A 22,460-nucleotide genomic window follows, 5' to 3' on the forward strand; every position below is an offset into this window, starting at 1 on the left:
CAGATGAGAAAAAAACATGAAAAACAAAAATGTTTCCTTCATTTAATAAAGGGAGTTCTTACACAAACCTTGGAGATAGTAATGAACAGATTTAATCATTTTTAACTTTACTATTTACAGGTGTTCACTTAAAATCAGATGTTTAAGTCTTAAGACTCCTAAGTGTGGCACTGTACATATTTTTCTGTTGCCTTTCGTACAGGCTCTGTTCTACTCCCCAAAGCAGCAACTAAATACTCATTTCCTTGGAGAAAAAAAAACTTAACCTAGAAAGCATAGACCATAGATGAGTTACATTTAAAGCTGTTGCTTCAAATGTCATTTGGGTTTAAGAGAAGCATTGTTTGACTGGTTTTCACACACATCACTAATTATTCAGAGCCTTTGCTTTGTTCCTTTCCCAAAAAATAAGCACCATTAACAGCTTCCAGGAATAACAGTTCAGAAGAATTCTCCAGCTCTTTATACAGTGTTTGAAAACTGAAGGCAACATTTTAAGCTACAGTTTAAAACTAGGCTTGCCACAAGAGGAGAAGAAATATTATCACCATCAACTAAAGATATTTACCAAATGATTTACTAAGGAGTAAGTTCTATGAAAAGGTAACAAGAAAACATCAGACGTAACAGATTAAAGTATTCATTTTGGTCATTCAGATGCCAATACCTTCTGGAAAGGATAACTATACAGAGCTTGCACTCTGTATTTTTGTTGGCTTTCAATTTCATTAGTAGTAAAATTGAGAAAATGGGATTTTATTAATAGCATAGTTTACGTATTCAAATCTCAAAATTCTTTATGTTGACTGGTAGTTGACACCAAGCCTATCTGAAATACCTCAAGTTGTGACTCGACAAGAGAAACATAAAACAGACAAGAAATAATTTCTAAATAGCATCTAAAAAAATCATTTTATCTGCAGCTCTTCAAGAACAATCACATTTGAAGAAACAGCTCCATCCCCCAAATCAGCAATTACTTGTTCATTGTAGCCACGACCATATCAATAACACATTTCATCAACATTCAAACACTTAAGAACAGATTATGTTTAGGAGTATAAACAATGTTGAGCCAAACACAGTGACTATAAAGGTATGCCTACGTCAATCTACAAAATTAATATAGCTTCCTATATACTAATACAGGTAATTCCAAATCTAAAGTGAGAAGCACTTGCTGCAGTCATTTAGTAAAAGTACAGGGTGCCATTTCAGACATTGTAAGCAAACACTTGGCAATATATGCATTTTTAAAGGCACAGAATGTACATTTTTGTGTCAGTATGCATTGACACAAAGACCCTACATTACCAACAAAGATGCTTTTAAACAAGTTAAAAGCATGTGAAGATGATCTTCACTATTGTGAGTCATCTGTGCACTATACTTCCATTTAGTATCAAAGTACACCCCTGACTAAAAGCATTGTGAATCCTTATTTAATATATTCAAAGTTTACACTTTACATAGCAGGTTCTATTACTCAATTTTACAGTCCTGCTTCGATGCACAACCAAATATAAAACAAAAGGACCAAAAAAGTGGAAAAAGATCATATTCTGAGCTTGGTAATTACAAATCGAAAAGTTTACAAAGGTTGTAAAAGTTGAAAAAAAATACAATAGCTGCTGTGTTTCAAGTTATTTGCAATTTGTAAACATCAAAGATTAATTGACCAAAAATGAAAAAATCCCTAACAAATATAATAAAAAAATATTTCTGCAACTTTAAAAGAACATCTTTATTTTCTTTTGTGATTGTTTAATGCACAGCAGAGCTACTAGAATCTTTACAAATAAATACAGATAATTTGCATAGTGCGCTGGATGTAGAATAGGGAAAATAAAGAGAATGGCACTTGAATAAATAAAACATTTCACAGTAAGTAGTAACTACAAATTTGAGCAAAGTTCAAGAGGGACCTATAATAAATGTAAGTGTTACAGATTTTCAAAGCTTAAAATAATGTAAAGGAGATTAAATTGTTTAATGGATACTTTTACAATGCGAGAAGACGATACAAAGCTAAAAAGCCTGACTGGGACCAGTCAATATCATTGCGAAAAAGTTCATACCTATGGATGAGGTACTACCACTCTAATTTCTGGTAACCTGTCTTGAGAGCTGGTTCAACACTTAATTAGAATGACTTTTTAAAAGCTTACAAGAAAACCAAACTTGAAAGAACTAGTCTATCCCACCTACCATTTGAAACACATGAGAAGTTAATCCAGGATATCTACACACACTGACACACACTGCGCTGTGGGATGAGCAAACTTGACAGTACCACTCCAACTTCAGAGCCGTTCGATCGCAGCCTCATTTATTGCTAAATTTACATGCATAATACATTTCTAATTCTTTTCTGACAACAGGATAACAGCAGATTGCTTTAAGTAACCAGACCAGTCATCCTCATGTATAGAGCACAGAGATGCAACTCTTCGGAGATGCAATTCCAGTTGGAATCTATATTGACAGTCACTTGATTTCTGCAAACCTCTGACCCCTCTTGAATAACCAAAAACACAAAACCAGAAGCCACCTTAAATAAGGCCAGTATGAACTAAAGAGCTAGAGAAGAGCTTTAGTGCTGTAAGGTGATAAGTACCACTTCAATTAAAAAATTAAGGATAATGATACTGTATTTAACTGCTACAATCATTTTTCGGCCTTAGATTGATAACATCAATAAACCAAAACAGATTTTAACGCGACTTTTTCTGCATAATAGTGAAATATTCTTAAGAATAAACACTTCACATCTCTATAGACTGCTGTCTTCCTATAATGTTAAATATAACTTCTTAGAAGAAAGCATTCAGAATTCATAGCAAAAGGATTTTAGTTTGACTTGCAATCAGTGACTGTAATGAATAAACTTGGATATTTAAAACATGTAATTCAGCATTTTTACACTTATTATTAATTTCAACACCTTATTATACTTCAGGTTAACAATCTGAGTGGTACTTGCATATGGGTATTATGATTTTTGCACACTTACTAGGACTTTGTCCTTTGAATGATTCGGGATATAACCCATGAGAACACATTTAGACATCTACATTGGAGTCAGAGGTACTGAACGGAGGTCTATGGAATAAATCTTGAAAAAAAGAATGGTCATGAAAATTAGGGTTTATTATTCTAAAATACATTCAATAGCAAAATATATCTGTTAGAATCAGTCAAATCATCAGATGTCTAAAATAAACAGTGACTTTGTAGATGCAAGGGTTTCAATCGGTATAATAAATCTGATTATACCATTACTGGTTAAGCATCGAGTAAAAAACAAGAGCTTTCCCTTTCTTCATAATTCATTAAATGTATCAAGTCTTTCATACGACAATGGAGTTTTAGCAAGTTTAGTAGGAACCTTGCAAAACTGCTATGTATAAACAGTTCCACCAACAGGAAGAGGAAAACAATTCTATATTCTTCCTGGTACATTATAGAAATGTTGATAAAGGGAAAACTTTTAATCAAAGCTTTGATCTGTAGGAGCTCAATGAGTTGCATACACAAAGTTACAGTATGTTCAACAAATACTTTAATAAGTTTCTGATTGTATCTTGTATACATGATCTTTCTTTATATAACACGCACCTGGGTGGACAGTTCATGTTAAGGCTCATGGCTACAAACACTGCAGCCACACGCAGGCAGAACTAATCAAGTGTCGAGCCACTGCTCTTACCACATGGTATAGAAGGCTTAACACTGACTGTGGGAGGGCCACACCTCTTGTTGACCACCCTGCATGCTTGCAGGCACCTGGGAACCTGCAAGAGCTGCTGTGGCTGACTAATCCTAGCCTAACTGCAATTGGTGCTGTACCAATTGTACGCTGCTGCCTCAGGAATCCTGTTTACAGCTGACCCGCAACATTAACACGCTTGATCCCCATGGTGCCTAGATCAAACATGCCATTCTGCCCTCCAGTGAGCGTTTGACCAGTTCTGCCACTTGGAAGCCTCACCCATTTTTTTAAAATAAAAGGTCAGTGATGGAGACCTCACGTATATGATGTTGAGGAAGGGGTGAGAATGACCCTCTGTGCTCAACCACGACAGCTTTTCTGCAACCATTTTCAAGCATATGGGACCTCAGTTATCTCAGATTCCTGGATTGGGACATTGTGTTCTAAATGGTTTGCAGATTTTGCAAAGTGGCCTAATGCCAACTGGGCAAAACGTTCAACAAACAAATGCCTACCAAAAACAAATGACGATCTAATTCATACTGCCTGTATATGAAAAACTACTCTTCTACATTTTCACCACTAGGGCACAAAATCGGGAAATGGCAAAAAAAAGCTTAGAAAGAGATCTGACTGTTGGAATACCCTATTCAGTTATGACACCTTCTTTCCAATCACTTTTCAGGTTTCCTCTAAAAGTGTAAGAAAATGCGATTACCCCCTTTCACAATATGATATTTGATCTAGGAAAAACACTCATCTCCTCCCAAGTTCTGTGTACAGTACAGGGCTTCTTTATGGCTTTTCTCCTAATGGCTCAGCTTAGAAAATAAATACTTCAATCACAGTCTCACTGAAATGCTTAAGACCAAATCCACGTCTTACTACGGACGGTTGTTCAAAGCTCACGAGCACAGAGAAATAGCAGTCTAGCAATTATTCTATACTGATACCTTGCAAACAGAAAAATACACATTACTTTTGGTTACATGTGGGGGGGGGGGGAAAAATGGCTAGTACTTATCAGAATACTTTTTAAGGCAGCATTAAGGATTTGGTTACAGCTTAAGGTTGTCTGTAAAGATTTCTAAATCAGATAAGAGGGGGCTGCTTAAAAAAAAAAGGCTTAAAAGAAAAAACCTTCGGAAACAGCACTCATCGCCCCCTGCCATTTTGACGTTGTATGCAGAAAGGAGATTCCCCAAAACCAATACGTTTTACGATTAACGTAAATTATTGGTCAGTTCAAGCTGTCAAATGATGTTCAGCTGCTCTCACTCCATAAGGAGTGCACACAACATCTAAATCCAAGAGCCTCAATCAATCTGCAACTTCAGTATAATTTTTCAGTACTTCTGGAAAGACTTAAAACCACCTAGAAAGGTTGCCAGTATCATTTATCACACAAAAGCATTAAAAACAGTCAATGCATAGCTCACAGGGTGCTGTTCTAGACCAGTTCGAAAAAAATACCAACAGCTCTTGGGACAACGAAGTCCAATTGTTCTCTACTGTGATGTCATCATACAAGTCACACATTTACCACCTACCAATCCCAGCCATTTGTTCATGCCAAAATATCTGCAGCATTTCTGACTCAGCAGGGCTGGATGTTAAGCGAATCACCTCTTCTCAAACATCGCGTGAAAGGCAAAAAAAAAAAGAAATCTTTGAGCTCACGAATCGGAAAAATACAGCTGAAATCAATTCACGTGATTAAACAGGAAAGTATATAAAAAAGTAAAACTAACTTTTTATTTTATTGTGACTACAATATATCGTTTCATTAACTCAGTATACCAACTGCATCCCTTTTTTGCAAACAACTCACAAGATGACAGTTATGAAGAATCCCTGACTAATGAAGGGAGTCCATTTTTGTTTTACAGTTTCGTTAAAGTGATTTTATTCTGATGGGGGAAGCAATGCCACGTTCAGAGTAATACTGTGAGAACTTCAAGCATTCAGTGGAAGCAATTCATTAACAGCATTATATTAACTGACATGGGGCCCCGGCACATAATTCTCATCCAGTCAATAAGAGGTGGAGTGGACTCAGCCGAAACTCATTCCCGTTTTTTTTTCTTCTTCTTATGAGCTACAATGGTTTTACAAAATAAAATAAAAAAAGTCCAGCATTCAGGCCCGGTCTGCAAAACATCCTCACACTTGATCAGAGGCAACTGGAGCATATATCTGAACGGGTGTGCGGTGAGGCGAGAACCCCTTGCAGCCCCTGTCTCACACACTCGGGCTCCTCTGTGCACATGCTTGTCTGGAGGGGAGTCGGTGGCGCAGCTGGTGGGGGCACGTCACGATTTTATTTTCTAGCGTCCTTAAAAAAAAAAAAACCAAACAAACCCTAGAGCTGGCTGAAGGTCATAGATTCATACGTAAATGTTCTGGCCTTTTGGAGATCATGGGGTAGGCCTGCTTTTTGAAGGGCACGGCGCCGGCGCCCGCTGGCTGCCTGATCGGCAGTGGGGCTGAGGCCTCCCCGCTAGCGGTTACGTCCATGTGTTCCACTCCGGACAGATCCATGGCGAATTCCGTCGGCGCCTGGACAGCGGGAGCTCCCGGAATGACAGGACTTCGCGGCCAGCAGTCCCCTGAAAACTTCACTGGGCTGGGACACAAAAACAACAGCCTTATATCACCTCTGCCTGGGATCTCTCCCGTCTTCTCAGATCAAGGGTGTGGGCATATCTCAAATTCTTTAACGAGCAACGTACACTTCAACATGAGACACCTTATGTCAATCTAGACGCCTTTTTTCCTGAAATGGGCCTCCGCCATTTTTACCCATCTTCCACAGAGGCCACAGGATATTTACATTTAGTATAAAAACCAAGAATCTTCTTCCATCTGTGTTACAAGATATGTGCTAACAGTGCTCCAGAAAACGGTGAGCAGAGACTGAAACCTCTGCCTCAAGCCAATTACCTGACGGGTGTTCTTGGGCTTCCCAGAAATCGTCGAGGCGATCGGATTTTTGGCTCAAAAGAAAATTTCTCCTTTACATTTTCCAGTACCGAAGGAGCTACATATGTAAACCCCTGAAAGACAGTGAAAGGCAAGAACTCAGCATCGCAAGAGCGACTAAATTGCTACAGCGACTCAGAACAACTGATGGAAGACAGAAGTTTCTAAACAAGGAAAAAACAAAATCACAGAAGAGAAATCTGGTAGCTTCAAGAATTCAGAACAGAAAACTACATGATACAAGAAAAACTAATGGAGGGCATGTGTTGACTTACCAGGAAGACTTGATTGGCACTTTCACTGAGTGTCGAGTCATCAGGACTGTCTACAGGGGTCTGGCTTGTAAACTTTGAATCAAATTGGCTCACGTCATCGGCAGATTGCTGTTAGACAGAGAAAACAAGCTGTTTCTTGATTCTCCGATTTTGTTTGCTCATACTGCAGAATCCTTTGCAAAGAGCAGCTGAGTGACATCTTGCAGAGGCTGGAATTAGGTTTAATTCTGACAGGAAAAATGGTTAATATGTAATATCTTATTTTTCAAGAGAGTCTAGGATGAGATGAGTTATGGTTCCTAAAAATGAAAGGTGTGACACTTCAGAAAGAAACAGGATGATTTTTTTACAGATGCGTCCATTAGAGATAATATCTAGTTCAGTGGCTCTCAATCCTGAGCCCGGTGTTTGCTGGTTAATTGTGTATTTTAAGCATGTTTGTTTCATTCAATTCAATTTTGAACTCAAAAAAAGGTTGATGGAGTAATTATCAGCCCTGTGCCAATTTCTCATTTTCAAAACGTCCCTCATTCATGTGTGTGAGGTATAATGGTAAACTGTCATTCCCGTAAAAGTCATTTGAAATAATACGGTTTAGGCTAGTTTTTCAAACCAAGGCCTAGATGCAGATAATTTCTAATCACATGAACTGGTAATTAGAACTGGTAATTAGGGGGTCAATCAGTTGCAACATAAAGACACAGTAGACCCCGAGATCCAGGATTGAGGACCACTGTTCTAGACTCAAAGAGATCACTGACTAATTTTACGGGCCTTCATCTTAATAGCTAAATTCCTATTAAAACAGGGCTTTTGTATTAAGCTCCGAATTGAATTTAACCAGGTAAAACCTGGTATTTTCCATGTCACCGTAACAATCCCATATTGAAGCAGCATCGAGACTGCTGCGGTACCTACTAGGAAGGGTTTGAAAGGCGGCTCCACTTTACGGGCAAGGAGATCATCCCAGTTAATGTGTCTGAAGAAGAGATGAGCCTACAAGAAAACACATTGAAACAACAGCTCTACTGAAGTCTTCCCTGGCTCAATGAGACGGTTACTGGAAACGGCTACAAAACAGCAATGACTTTTTTCAATGGGGTTGATTTGACTCAGGTACTTAAAGCACCTTGATGCTTTACAGGACTACTTCCCATCGAGTCAAAAAAGAGGGAGCTGCGAGACACAGCACACGGCCTTCAAAAACGCCAGATACTGTTCCCTAGCTCTTTAAAGAGACGAGAAGGAAAACGCACCTGCACTTCTGTGGCATCTCCTGGTCCACCTCCCAGCCGTAATGAGGCATTTCTTTTTAGCAGCTGCAAAAGCCAAGTTGAGGTCAACTGAGATCAGCTTAAGTCGCTATGATGTGCACGAGGGTACAGAGAACACACATGAAACAACGTGCTACAATACATCTCATGGATCCAAGGTTTTAAAAGCATTGCAAAAGATTAAAGCACTGCAAAGGGAGACAGGAACTGCAAGTAAGCATATTAGTGTCACTGTGACACACTGCAGCATGGGAAGCGGCAGTGTGTCACTGCATAAGAATCACTACATATGCAAATGAAGTGGCCTTTGTCATCAAATGTAACAAGCCCCCTGTCGATCAACTCCACTGCAATAGATTCCCTTCCCAGAGCATGAAACAAATCCCAGAAAACTATAAACACACTGATATGTTTCAAGCATGATCATCAAATCCATTTTATATGGAATTGTTTAAAACTGGTTACTATGGTACAACCTCCTAAAACGTACTCAATTGACTCAAACCCAGGACCTGCAATATTTAACAATCTACAAATTTTATCTAGGAGTGATTGACACTAGTGTAGCCATAGTAGAAGTCTTGGATAGTAGTAGCTACTATCACTTATTTGTTTCAGTGCATGAGGATTCTGAGAATGTTCGTGAAGGTTTTTGTGCAGGAATTATCCTTATGAAAGCAATAAATGACAAGCTTCTAGCGTGGCATGAACCTGCCTTTGGCACTTATTCACTTAGATTCAACTGCAGCATTTGACACCAGTGATTATTTAATTCTGACTGAATGTCTTCAGAACTTCTTGGGATTGTCTGATGGTGCCAATTCTTGGTTTACAATGCTCAAATAGGGTACAAAGGCTACACCTGTGGCGTCTCACAGGGTTCTGTTCTAGTGCCTGTCTTTTCTTTACATAGGCTACCGTTGAGCAAAATTGTCCGAAGGCTTGACGTTAAACATCGCCATGCCAATGACGACAAACTACTACGCTCTCTGAAACAAGAAGACACTCCAGCGGTAAATATTCTGATCACAAGGCTGAATAGGTTGCAATTAACCAATGGAAGGTGACAACTTCTTATTGTTTTATGCTTGGTTAAAACAAGCTAATGATGACTGGTTTAATGAAAAAATCAACTAAGTAAATTACACCAATTTTTGTATTAACTAACAACAGTTTCCGATAGGCAGTACAGGATTAAAACACTCTAGAAACAGAGTTCCCTACCTTTTTGAGAAGGTCCCTGGCTTCTTGTGTGAGGTAGGGTGGAAGGTTGAGTTTACACTTCAGGATTTTGTCAATAGTTTTCTTCCTGTTTTCGCCCGTGAAGGGTGGCTGAAGAACACAGGTTAGCAAAAAGTAAACATTTATTGTTAGAAAAAAGTGCACCTTTCTGGTGACAAAATATCGTATTTTGCTTTCATTTAGAGAAACACTAACTAGGGCCTATGTTCCACATCTGACAAGACAGCTTTCTTGGTAAAAACAATACTATAAAGTTCTGGTATGCCCAACTATGCATGGAGCTCAGAGAGGACTGATGGCCAACAAGTCTCCCATCTCATTGAATTACCTCCTGCTCTCAATGTACATTATTACGAGACTGAGCGCTAGAGAATGGAGCTCAGCGGGATCAAGCCGTTCAGTTTGCTGAGGTACCAATTTAGGTTGGTGTCCTCACCTGAGATGAGGCTAACACTTGACTAACATCCTTACACCCACAATTTTGCTTCTTTCACTGACATCTTTTACCCCCCCCCAAGAAAATACAATGCCTTATTCTGCGATTCATTTTTGGAGGTAGAGCCACATGACTCCCTAGACCGTACCACACCCCGTGTAAATAAAGAGACACTCACCGCTCCCGTCAGCATGTCATACATTAAGGCCCCCAGACTCCACCAGTCAACAGCCCGGTTGTGTCCGCTCCTCATGAGGATCTCAGGAGCCCTGAGAGAGAGAGAGTCGGAGAGCGGAAGATTAGCCACGCCTCTACAGGAAGTACTGGCACAAGCCTGTTGGCGTTAAGCATCAAGGGGCAACAACAAGAATTTCCACAACAAGAGCGTTTCAGAACACCGATGAAAGCTGAAAGTGAAACGGTGGTTTCTTGTAGTTTTCCTTCAGGGCCAGATACAATAAACCTCTAGTATTCCTCTTCTAAACAACTTTTAGTGAGGATTATCAGAATACCATGGACAGGTGCATATCCATAAACAACTATCTAGTAGTAAATCAGCATCTAGGCTACCTTACCTCGTAGTCACGCTATTCTTATGTAAATAATTCTCATGTGTGTTGCAGAACAATGGTAAACGCATACATAGGACCTTTCTAGAATCAGAATGCAGAATTTATTTTAGGAAGCAAAATCTACTGTAGAATAAATTTAGATTAATTGCGTGAACCCTTTCCAGTATAAAGGACGAGTCTTAGAATCTGGGATTAACAGATCTGTTCCAGTGTGCATTCTGCTCTGTGGACAGGGCAGCAGCACATGAGATCTCCTTACCTGCCCAGAGCACAAGAACTTCCTCAGAACCGTCTCTGGATGCTACTGGCACAGAACACCACACTATTCAAACTCTACAAAAGGGGGTACAGGCACATAAAGTTTCCCTAAACCAGAGGGATTTTCTACAAAATATTTTCATTAATAAGTACTTCATTGCAAGAGTTCTGTTGGCAAATTATCCAAAAATGGACAAATTAACTACATTAACTACAAATTAACTACAAATGTATTTCTTAACCATCTCAAATAAAGTTGATGACCTCTCAATTAAAAGCACATGATCCTGAAGTCTTGAAGCAACATATCTGAGTGGTGCACAATAAATTCAAAGTCTTTTGACTGTGTTTTTCAATCGTAATCTCATCAGACAAATTAAATAAGAAACAAATGTTCATATAGGTGTTGCAAGTAAGGTTTTAGTGTTATTCCAGCGCTCTCTTGGGTAGCAGGACCCAAATAAGTCGCTCCAGTTCAGTTATGTATTGGGGTTAAGTGCTTTTCTTCATTAAAGGAAATACTATTAATGAAAAAAGGAGGTACCCCTTCCCAACTTTAAAAACTGCAGTTCAGATGGAGTACATTTCATATATTACACCTTCAGAGCTGAAAAGCCTATACTGTCTGTTCTACTTACATGTACTCTATTGTACCACAAAAGGTATGGGTGACTGTGCCATCATGTATTGATTCTTTACAGAGTCCAAAATCGGTCAGTTTCACATGACCTGCAAAAGAACAACCAATATGTCTTACTAATGGGAACAGAATTTAGTATGCATATTTAATATTCATCATAAAAATCAACTATAGCATTTTAAGTGTTGCGTTATACAAGATTTGGTTGTATATAAAATTTCATACTTGATAAGTAAAGGAAAAGAAGAATACATTCTCTTCAATCACAGTGGTTCAAATGGTTTTTTATTCACATTTGCTTTTGTTGTTGGTACTGGCCTGCAAGTAACAGAAATCTTGTTTTATGCTCATCTCAATAACCACGCATGATCCCTGTGGCTAATATTTAAACAAATTACTTGTTTAAATGAATTAGGCTGAGTTATAGTTGAGCTGCTTTAAAGACTTCAGTCCCAGAATTAGGAAGCAGGTTCTCCACTGATTTAATAAATAGACTGGTTCTTAGAAAATCAGATTCATGAAGTAGTGTCAAAGCATTATCTAGTGTTCTTGCAGCCAGTATTCTGGGAACTGCTGCTCCTGACCACTCAATTTGCAGACATAGCTGCTACATTACCTTGGTTATTAAGCATGATGTTTTCTGGTTTTAGGTCCCTGTAGATGATCCCTTTCTGATGTAAGTGTCCAAGAGCCATGGAGATTTCTGCTAAATAAAAGCTGAAAGTAGAAGTATAACTATTAGAACCCTGCCTGCCAATCTCACTTTTAACCTATTCTTTCCATGTTATCTTTCACTGGAATTCAAACGACTTAAAATATTGATTTATTTCGGCTCATGATCAGGAAAATGTCATGTAGTTTTAAACAATGGCAATATAGAAAAACTATTTTTCTCCAATTGCTGTTCATCATGCCAAGAAAAAAAAACCTTCAATTTTTTTTTATATCACCATCCATCTGACTACTGCAAAACTTCTGTGATTTATACCAATCTAAGATCACAGCGAGCAAGACAGCTTTATAATGTGGTGCAAACACCCGAAATCAAAAGATAACTTAGCCAATTCAGTGGCAGAATGAAGCAGGTAGAACTGCAGATCATGAAGACTGGGATTCTCACTACAAAGCGTTCCCAACCACTTGACTCTGGGAACGTTTCCAAAAGAGGAACGCTTAATATAATCTCCAATCCTCCAAACATGAAAAACTCACCCAGTAGTAAGTAGCATGACACTGCCTCACCAGTTCCTCCATCTCAGATCATCTCAGCGTCTTAGTTTCCCCAACCTGAATAAACTTTAGGACAGTCCCTTGACTTTCTGAGCACTTACCAGGCAGTGTCCTCCATGAAAATTCCTTCTCTTTCCAGCTGCATAAAAAGCTCTCCACCTGCATACGGCAAAACAAAATTACCATCTTTTTAAGTCTCGTGTCTCATAATTCTAATTCTATTATTATAATTTTAAACCAACCTCCCCCGGGGGTCACTTGTGATTAGTGGAACAAATATGATGATCTGCTGGCGCAAACGTAAAAACCTGCAGCTGCCGAAGACAAAGCATTTCAATCACACACACCTTCCGGGTTCAGTATTTTTAAAACGGAGTCAGCCGATAGGGACGTTAGCGTTTACGGCAGGAAATGATGCGCCAGGCTTACTTTCCTCCCGCCTCCACCCGCCGTGGTTTGCGCACCTTGTACGCGTGTAGCGGTACACTCACAGCTCAGCGAGGCTCACCGAGCCCGGCACGAACCCACACCGACGGACCGCGAGGACTACCCTGCACGCGCACACCGCTGGCATTCCAAGGCTGTGCAGACACTCACCGCTCAAGTATTCGAGGATGAGGTAAAGCTTTCCGCCCGTCTGAAAAGCGTAAATGAGATCCACGATGAAAGGGTGCTTCACTTCCTCGAGGATATTCCGCTCTGCTTTAGTATGAGCCGTGTCCTTTGCGTTTCGCACGATCATCGCCTGCGGGACGAAGCAGACGTTAGCCATACCGCAACCGTGCAACTGCACAGCTCCTGTTCACAGCAATGGGGGTTAAGGCGGGAGAAGACAGAGATCCTTTCATAACAGCGATGTATTTTTTTGTTATAATAAGCTTTTTAAAAAATAAAATGTTGTTGAAAACACATGATACAAAATCACTTGTTTTCAACCCCTCGTATGAATTATCCGAATTTCATTTCAGCGTTTTTTACCTCCCTGTTCAACCATTAACCGAAGCTGGCGGTAACAGTGAGGGTGGCAGTAATCCAGAGCTTGTCCTGTAGATACAGGGTGCAATGCAGGACTATACCCTACATGGGATGTAATTCCAGACACACAAAGGCAATTTAGGCTTGCTGTAGCCTAACCAGCCTGCCTTCAGGTGAAACCAGAGCACCTGGACAAAACCCACATGGACACGAAAAGACTGCGTTTGTCTTTCATCAAAATAGATGTACTATTTGCATCTGAGCAAGAGTTACTTCAGCTCACCTGGCACCTTGGACTTGGAGACAAGCAGCTGTTTCACACGCTGGGCTCAAAATCATTACGAGCCATCTTTAACAATGAGAGCAAGACTTTAAAAGTTAGCTTTCTGAAATGAGTTTAAATCATTCCAATTGTTTTAAACACTGAAACATCCCTTTTCTTTCCACATTTAATTATAAATAGCCTTATCCTTTTGTCTTCAGCTTGAAATTAACAAAACAACCTCCTTCAGGGACCAAAGGAGCACTCAATGCAGTTTTGTAACACTGTGAGTTGTGCCAGTTCTTGCGAAGCTGCTAAATGTCATTTAAAGCAGACAATCTACAACACTGTGCTTAAAATCCTCAGAGCTTCTTTTGTCAAGGAAAGTGCAGACTGTAGTTAATTGGCCAAGCAGTTAATGACCCACTGACCCATTAAATCACCTTTGATTAATCAAACGCTCATTCTGCTGAAAACAGAGGACAATGACATCTAGCAAAAAAGACACCTAGCATCAGCTTTTAACAATGTTACACGCTGCAGTACCTTTTTCAAAACCTTCATGGCGAATATCTTTCCCAAGTTGGCTCCGGTCACCTTCCGAACTTGAAAGACCTGGTGAGAGAGTTTTTACATACCATTAGGGGAGTGGGGCCAAAAGCCATTCAACGCCCTTTGAAGTGAAAGTCAAAATTAAATTCTTTAGCCTTATGTGAACAAAGTGAAATACCTTTCCATAACCTCCTTTTCCTAAGACACGAAGCAACTCGAAGCATTCTGGACGAATTTTCTCTGTTCCTTTGTTCACACTGTCTTCTGAGATTTCAAACTTTTCACAGTGTTCCATGTTGTGTCCATATGACATCCTGCAATCAAGCGTTTTAAAATCATGGAACGGAAAAACGTGCACCAACCACACATTTTAAAATACATTTCAGGCTCTTTTTCTAACAAGCTTTACCTTTATGTTTTGTACTTTACATGTGACTATCGTGCTCATTTTTTAATGACTTTTTTTTTAGGATGCAGCCGCCTGGGTGAAAATCAACAATCGCACCTCTATGCCTCCAATCAAAGTGACTCATCTCGATATTCAATCGCTGTACATGCGCCGATCAGTCATACAACATTAAGAAAGCTGGCACATAACATGTTTGAGCATTGGATTTGCACTAGGAGGCTGTGTCACAATATGCAATCAAAAGTAAAATCAATTCTGATTTAATGCATCTTGATTACAGGCTGTTTGGCCACAATGTCGATTTAAAATAGGCACTGCAGGCAGAAACTACCCTGGTTACAAGGAGCTTTCAGACCCAAGAACCCAGACCTTAAGAGACCGCTGGTACCACAACCTGCTGTAAATCGATTCATCTCTTTATGCAAAGAGTGCCTTTGGTTTTCTGATCTGAATCCATTATCGCTTTCATGTACAATTTTATCTTTGTCCGCAGTCCTGATCTGCATATTAAGTTTGAATGACTCATTACATTTGGGTGTTGACAAAATGTACGCGGACCAGCTTACTACCGACGCTGGAAACGGGTCAGAGAGGAGGAGACTCACAAGTCAAAGCCACTGCACTGCTCCATGTATTCACTGATCTGAGCCTGAAAAACAGTAAGACACAGAACACGATCACATTTCTTTCTCAAATTCCCCTGTAGGGGGGAGGGTTATGAAGTTATTCTGACTTCTGACACTTCCAGTTGTAGAAACGTAATAGGAGTTGTGCCAGAAAGACCAATGACTTTCAGCTCTTCCACTGTACTGCTTTGTGATATGAAGCAGCAACACTGAATTTCAATATGGGATGTTTATTCTTTTTGCCTTGTGTTAAAACACCACTTTAAAATACAAATTTGCTGCTTAATTTGCATATGAGCGAATTAAGTAATAATAATTCCTGACACTTCTATAGCATTTTTCTGGCCTCTCCACTCAAAGTGCTTAACACGTAATGGGGACTCCCCTCCACCACCACCAGGATGATGCGACGGCAGTCAGAGTGCACCAGTACACTCCCCACACACCAGCTCTCAGTGGGGAGGAGAACAGAGTAATGAAGCCAATTCATAGATGGGGATTATTAGGAGGCCATAATTGGTAAAGGCCAGGGGGAAATGTGGCCAGGACACCAGGGTAACATCCCTACTCTTTTTGAGAAACACCTTGGGATTTTTAAGGACCACAGAGAGTCAGGACCTCAGTTTTACATCTCATCTGAAGGATCGTGTCCCCCTCACAATACTGGGGCATTGGGACCCACACAGACTGCAGGGTGAGCGCCCCCTGCTGGCCCCACTAACACCTCTCCCAGCAGCAACCTTTCCCATGAGGTCTCCCATCCAGATAACTGACCAGGCTCACACTGCTGAGCTTCAGTGGACTGTCAGTTGCGAGTTGCAGGGTGATATGGCTGCTAGCCAAAGTGACCTTTGTATGTGAAAAAGGGACTTTTTAAAGATTAAGTATAGCCAATGTTTTAAACATCTGAAATTTTACATCATGGATTAAGATTTTAATTCCCCTGAGTGAACATTCAATACCTTAAATGCTGAAACAATTAAACTAAAATGCAAATGGGGATGGGGGGTGTCTGGAGACAAAGTCTTAATTAGACAACATGACAGAAACAGTAATGAACCGAATAAGTATGAACCAACTGAAAACTGAAATAGTAAGACAGCCAAAGTGATTTAAAGCACTTCTGAAATAAAGGAATAAATCAAAATTGTTTTCTGATTTGAATATTGCTGACATTTTAATAGTGAAACCTGAACTGACATATTTGAATTGAATGCATTACTATAATTAAACCTTTTTGTAACAACCTGGATGATTAAAAAAACAAAACAAAACATTTTTTTTCCCCAGGCATGAACTTGTGTAACATGAATCACCCATGGTAAGTTAAAAATAAAGTTCACCATTAACCTTTACCTTATAAAATCTGATTAAAAAACGTCTTTTGAACTATGCAAGGAATGTTTATTATCACTGCAGTAGCTGTGTAACTAATCACATTTCTATTACAGCCAAACTTGTCCTTGGCTTTGCAAAACTCCAGTAAGTTATGTGGGTCTCTTTAAGCATTATCACTCACTGTGCATGAGATCTGCTGCTCAGGTGCAGGGGCTTTCCCCACATGAAGTAATTACCATATCTACTTGCTTCCTTTTAATTGCCCACACCATTGAGAACAGATTGTATGGATTTCTTGTCTTGACGAGACATTGCACTTAGCTAAAGAGCGGATTCAAATAGAGGCAATCACAGGTTTCTAAAGCACTTTGCAGTTCATCTTTTACAGCCCTGAGAGTAAACTTTGTATTGATTGTCCTATCATTTGTTTCATTGACCTACGCACTGCTACCAGTCTAGACCCAAATGAAGGTTTGAAACAGGGAGAGTTAAATGGTAAGAAGCAGGAACAAGTTTTTTTTCCCCCCAATTAACATAACAGGAAACTAGTTTGAGCCAACAGAAAATACCTAACGAAGTGTGCCCAGTGAAGCAAGTGTTGTTGACAGCAATGAACCGAAAGAAAACCTTCCCCCATTGTCTATCTTAGCATGCAGGCCTATGTAATATTTTCAAGAGCCCTTCTGCCTCAGATAGCTTTTTTTGGTTCATATTAAACCGTTCTAAATGGTATGTTTGTCACCCCACACAGCTAGAGCACCTCAGCAGACCAATGAGTGATGGAGCAACTGGCCGAGAATACAGCCGACCCCCTTGGCCCCAGGTGAGCATTCTGCCCCCTCAGCAGCTGCAAAAAAAAACAGGTGGAATAAGATATCGGCCTTTATCTGAATCACAACCCTGCTTGCACATAAAGCGAGAGATCCCTCAGATGGCAAAGGAAAACCTCACCTCGGCTACCGGCCCTGCTCCAGACCAGAATAACCTTTTCAACTTACGTCCCCGTCCAAAGGCACACTGTACCTGGCTCTCTCCAACCACGAGAACCTGGAACCATGTCAATGTTTACAGCCTGAAGTTTTGTTTTTGTGAAGAAAAAAAAAATTAAGAATCCTTATATGGAACATCTGGCCAACCATCTTGTCTTAAGGGGAGTTGCCAGAGAAGCAGTCCTGCCAACATCACAGGGGCGATGACACAATCCCAAAAGCCACCATGTCGACATGCTGCCCATGTTCAGTCACGTCTTTCCAATTCAGATTTAAAATTAAGGTGGAGACGATAATGTCTTGCTAATAATATACCACTCGCCCTCAAAACGATCAGCTCATTTTGTTCTGACCTATGACGCAAAACAGCAGGGCTGGACGATTTTTAAATCGGCTCAACCTTTTAGTAGCCTACAGTTTCTACAGGAAGACGTAAACAGTGATTTAAACTCGCATCCAAAAAACCTGAAAAGAAGAGTTAACTAGCATCAGAGAGAAAACTGCTTTTTTTAGATGATCCTCTGCTTATAGTACGTACCAAGCAACATGAGAAAATTACAGGAGTAAAGGTTCTGGTTCATGTTTGACTGCTCAGTGTTAATTCTGAAGAGGTACAGTGGGCTCACTTCTGTCAAGAGATTTGAATCATGTCTCCTCATAGTTTTTCCCTCTCAATATTAAAAATAAATTCTTTCAGCTTATCAGAGTTGAATGTTTCTTTAAGCATGTAAATCCATCTGATCAGTCTCTTCTGGACTGATTCCAGAGCAGCAATATTTTTTGTATTATTTCAGAATAACATCCTCTGATTGAATTCTACCACTAAATTTCTGTTTGTCTTTTATTACAGTCATTATCATCTTCCAGACAATATGAAGAAACATAGATTCCTTCTGTATAGCGAGCTTCTTCAACTTCAAGAGCAGCGTTTCCGTCATGTATCTATGGTTCATTTTTCTTCTACCTCCCTGTAACATTACACAGTCATCTTCATTATACAGTATCTACCACCTGTTGGCCCAGTCTTGAATTTTTATCTATGTTCTTTGGAGTTTCATTTATGGCTTTACAGTTTGCTGACATTTGTATTTTGAACTAAGCATTTCTGATCACTAGCTGTTCTCCTTGATTAAGAACTTCCTGTCTCACACTCTTCACCCTCTCGCTTTATAAGTTTTTGCGACTGGTGATCAGTTCTGACATTGCTATTAAATGGATTATCTCTTGCTTTACTGATCGCCAACACTGTCTCTTTTGGGGTTTCAGGTCTGAAGTTGGGTTTGTTAAGTCTGGTGTTCCTCACGGCTCGATACTGGCCTCCCTAATATTCAGCATTTACATGTTCCCACTTTGACAGCTATTAAAATCACATGGTCTGAATTATCTTTCCTGTGGCTATGACAATCAAATCTATGCTAATGCGAATCCTGACATTCAAGTGGCTGTTGCTGCACTAATTGCACCTCTGACATAACAATCTGGATGATTCAAAATTACCTTTACTTAAACTGCACAAAGTCTTGCTTCTTGGCTCTACGTAAAACTAATGCAGTAATGCTATCTATGGCTGGCACTGTACTTGAATTTCAATCTCAACTGAGGAACATGTGGGTGATATTTGATCCAGGGTTGATGTTTGACCCACAAGTGCAAAATATTTGAAAACACCATTCTTCCATCTCAGAAATTTCACCAGACCTATCCTATCTACCTGTCCTATCAGACCTGTAGCAGAAAAGCTGGTCATCACATTCTTCTTCTGTAGATTTTGATTACTGCAACGCCCTACTCGCTGGGGTACCTAAATCAGCACCGAACGGACTTCAGTATGTCCAGAATTCATCAGCTAGAACCCTGACCAGGTTGCATGCGAGTGATCGCATTACTCCTGTCTTGGAGTCCTTGCATTGGCTTCCAATCAGATTTCATGTCAAGGTCAACTTCTGACTGATTCCACCATCCCCATTTCCCCCAATTCACTCTTTCCCTGTACACTGTTTTCTATCCATTGACCAATACGAAAACAAAATCGGGAAATTAAATCTTACTGCCTCCAATTTAAGATTTGATCAAAAGCCTGATGAAAGTTAGAATATAACTTACACTTATATAGTGTGAACAATCGGTCCAAAAGTAGAATAGCACTAGGTTTTAAAACAGTGACAATTAGTTGTTTTAGGAACTTTTGTCAGCAATTCATAATTATTGGTGTTTATAGTGTATTTCATCCCAGAGAATCTTACAAATGCTTTATATGCATATGACTGGATCCAGCAATTAAACACTGTACTACAATTGATAGTATTTGGGTATAGTGCGACAACTAGTGTACCATTAAAAACTTTCCATTGTTTGAAAAACCAAACACTATTTTGGCTTAAAAGAAATCGCCAGTTTTAAATGATTTAGTGTGTGAATGCTAGTCAACCAAACTGGAAGGCAGAGAAAAAGCTTTTATTTCTTTGACAAATCTCACCGGACTTAAAACTTTTGACACCAATAAAAACATTTTAGTACAGGATCTGATCACACATTCTGATGACACAATACACTGATTGAGAAGGCTCCACGGCCGAAACGTAGTGTTTTCTTTCTTCTCTTTTCAGCATGGAATAAATCTATTACTTGTTCCTATACTGTACAAATATTCTCAGTATTGACGGGGGGTTGGGGGCGAACACGTGACGGCTGGTGAACCAATCACAGGAGATCCAGGAAAACCCGTGGAAACGCGCAGGGATGCAGGTGCCTTGGAGACGCCGACAGCAGGGAGGGAGAATCGCGTAGTTTTCTTCGGTCCTCAACCACGGGCTTATTTCCTTTCTACAAATCTACAAAATTTCTCGGTGGTGTTCTTCAAGCGGTTCCGAGGCACCACTGGAAAACCCAACCCCAAGGCTCAACGGGGGTTTCCTGTCAGTATCCAGCCAGGGCGACCAAACCGTCAACAACTCCGATAACACAACTGATCCGTTTTATCGGCGGGCCTTGGGACAATCGCGGCCGTGCAATATAGCGATACCGCGGTCGCAAATGCCTCTCATTAGAAGGAATACCCTCACGCCGAAAGCACACAGGCAGCACAGACCACCAAACACACGGGAGGGTTTTAAGAAGCAACCAAAACAATGCGCACGCATTTACGAGGCTCTCGACTGCCTCGGCGTCCAGCTGCTTTTGTTCCGTTTCCCCGCGAACAGGCAGGCGATTAAAGGCAAAGGGGAGCTCCGCCACGTCCGTCAGGAGGAGGCGTGAAGACCGCCGGAGCCCCTGTCTCCCGCTGGAGAGGGACGGCGCTCACACAGCGGGACGTGTGCGTCTCCCACACGCACCGCAAGCAGCCGCGCAGAAAGCGGTCCTAGCGCAAACCACTCGAGTACGAGGGGGATACTCTATCACAAGGCTTCTGATGTGCCTGTTTTTACGTTTTCGATTCTTGCATTACACGCACAGATCATTCAAAATAAACCATTTGCTGTGCAACTTATTCCCCCCCCCCCACACACACACACACACACACCACAGATACGCCGACTTCGCTCCGGCCAAGAGACTCGTCGTTAATGGGAGATTCAACAGCCGTTCATTCAAACGGAAAGTAAAGTCGACCCTGCCGGTTGAAAGCGCGATCTGCCACTTCATGGACATTAGGGAGTAAAAAATAATAATAAATCGGGAAATCAGACATGGATATCGCAACAGACCGTCTCTTTGGGAGAGGGGAGAGGGGGGCAAAGCCCGGTTTGTTTTGGTTCCGCCAGCCGGAGGACAGATAACGCGTTAACGCAGACCAAGCCTTTCCATAAAAATAAATAAATACATCTAGAAGTGCCGTACAGATCTGTTATCCTCACGGCCACGGGAGCGCACGCAGCTGCGTGGCGTGGAAATAAAAGCACTTCTGTCAGACCAGACCAGCTGCAAACACCCCAGTGCCTGTGCCATTTAGACGTGGAGACAGCCCCCGTCGATCACAGGTGCTCTGCTGACTTCGCCGACACCAAGTTTTTGGAAACAGTTTGAATGTGCACGCCGGCCTTTCACTTTTGTCCGGGAATCACGAATAGCCGTATGGCAGACAGTGGGGGAAACGCACAGGAATCAAAGGCGAACACCGACCATCCCCGTTAGTTATACAGGAGAGCCAGCGCTCTCCCAGTTAGTGGGGCCTATCCATTTGCTGCAGTGTGTGTGAAGACAGGCCTCTCCTACTGGGAGCTACATGTTAACCACACCCGGTCACTCCTGCCCGATCTCCTACCCCTTCTTCCGGCTCCTCGTCGGAGACATTCTCCTCCGGCTGGTCCAGGTCAATATCGAACACGCCAGCCATGGCCTCGGTCTCTCTCTGCTCACTCAGTCCTGAAAAATGGCCCTTTCTGCCCGCCTCATGGACACACACACACCGCCGCCATAACCGGCTACCACACCGCGCATGCGCACAGCGGCTGCCGGCCAAACAGAAATCCCCCCGAAAAACACAAAGCCGCCGGCCCCGGCCCGGGCATGCGCACTGCCGCTCGCCAGGGGCGCCCTCGGGAGGGGGGGGGACAGGGGGTTTGTGCGGGTGTCCGTGGGGTACCCAGGCGCCAGATCCCAAGATCAAGAGCTTTTCCTCCCCAAGTCTAGGATTTGCGCAGTGCACAACCAGCACGCCCGCAGGGGGTGTATGGGCTTTTTACTTTAAT

The 22,460-nt window shown here is 41.1% G+C and overlaps 1 protein-coding gene across 2 annotated transcripts; it reads right to left on the reverse strand.

Moving 5' to 3' along the window:
• Positions 1-29: 29 nt before the first annotated feature.
• On the reverse strand, positions 30-22,317 carry LOC148814227 (ribosomal protein S6 kinase beta-1-like). 2 transcript variants are annotated; one of them, XM_088906760.1, is made up of 15 exons: positions 22,034-22,317; positions 15,425-15,468; positions 14,589-14,724; positions 14,405-14,473; positions 13,219-13,366; positions 12,723-12,780; positions 12,008-12,108; positions 11,390-11,480; positions 10,100-10,190; positions 9,468-9,575; positions 8,226-8,288; positions 7,888-7,965; positions 6,970-7,077; positions 6,656-6,768; positions 30-6,338 (listed from the first exon to the last, which is right to left on the reverse strand). In XM_088906760.1, exons 1-15 carry the CDS (start codon positions 22,103-22,105, stop codon positions 6,092-6,094), a joined length of 1,527 nt encoding a protein of 508 aa, XP_088762886.1. In that variant the 5' UTR covers positions 22,106-22,317; the 3' UTR covers positions 30-6,091. The 2 variants fall into 2 exon arrangements, with proteins under 2 accessions (XP_088762886.1, XP_088762884.1); XM_088906758.1 differs by lacking the exon at positions 7,888-7,965 and having other exon boundaries at positions 3,545-6,338; positions 22,034-22,212.
• Between the last annotated feature and the right edge of the window lie 143 nt (positions 22,318-22,460).

Source organism: Atractosteus spatula, chromosome 27 (assembly GCF_055471065.1).
Source record: "Atractosteus spatula isolate fAtrSpa1 chromosome 27, fAtrSpa1.hap1, whole genome shotgun sequence".
In the NCBI taxonomy this organism is placed as follows: Eukaryota; Metazoa; Chordata; class Actinopteri; order Semionotiformes; family Lepisosteidae; genus Atractosteus; species Atractosteus spatula.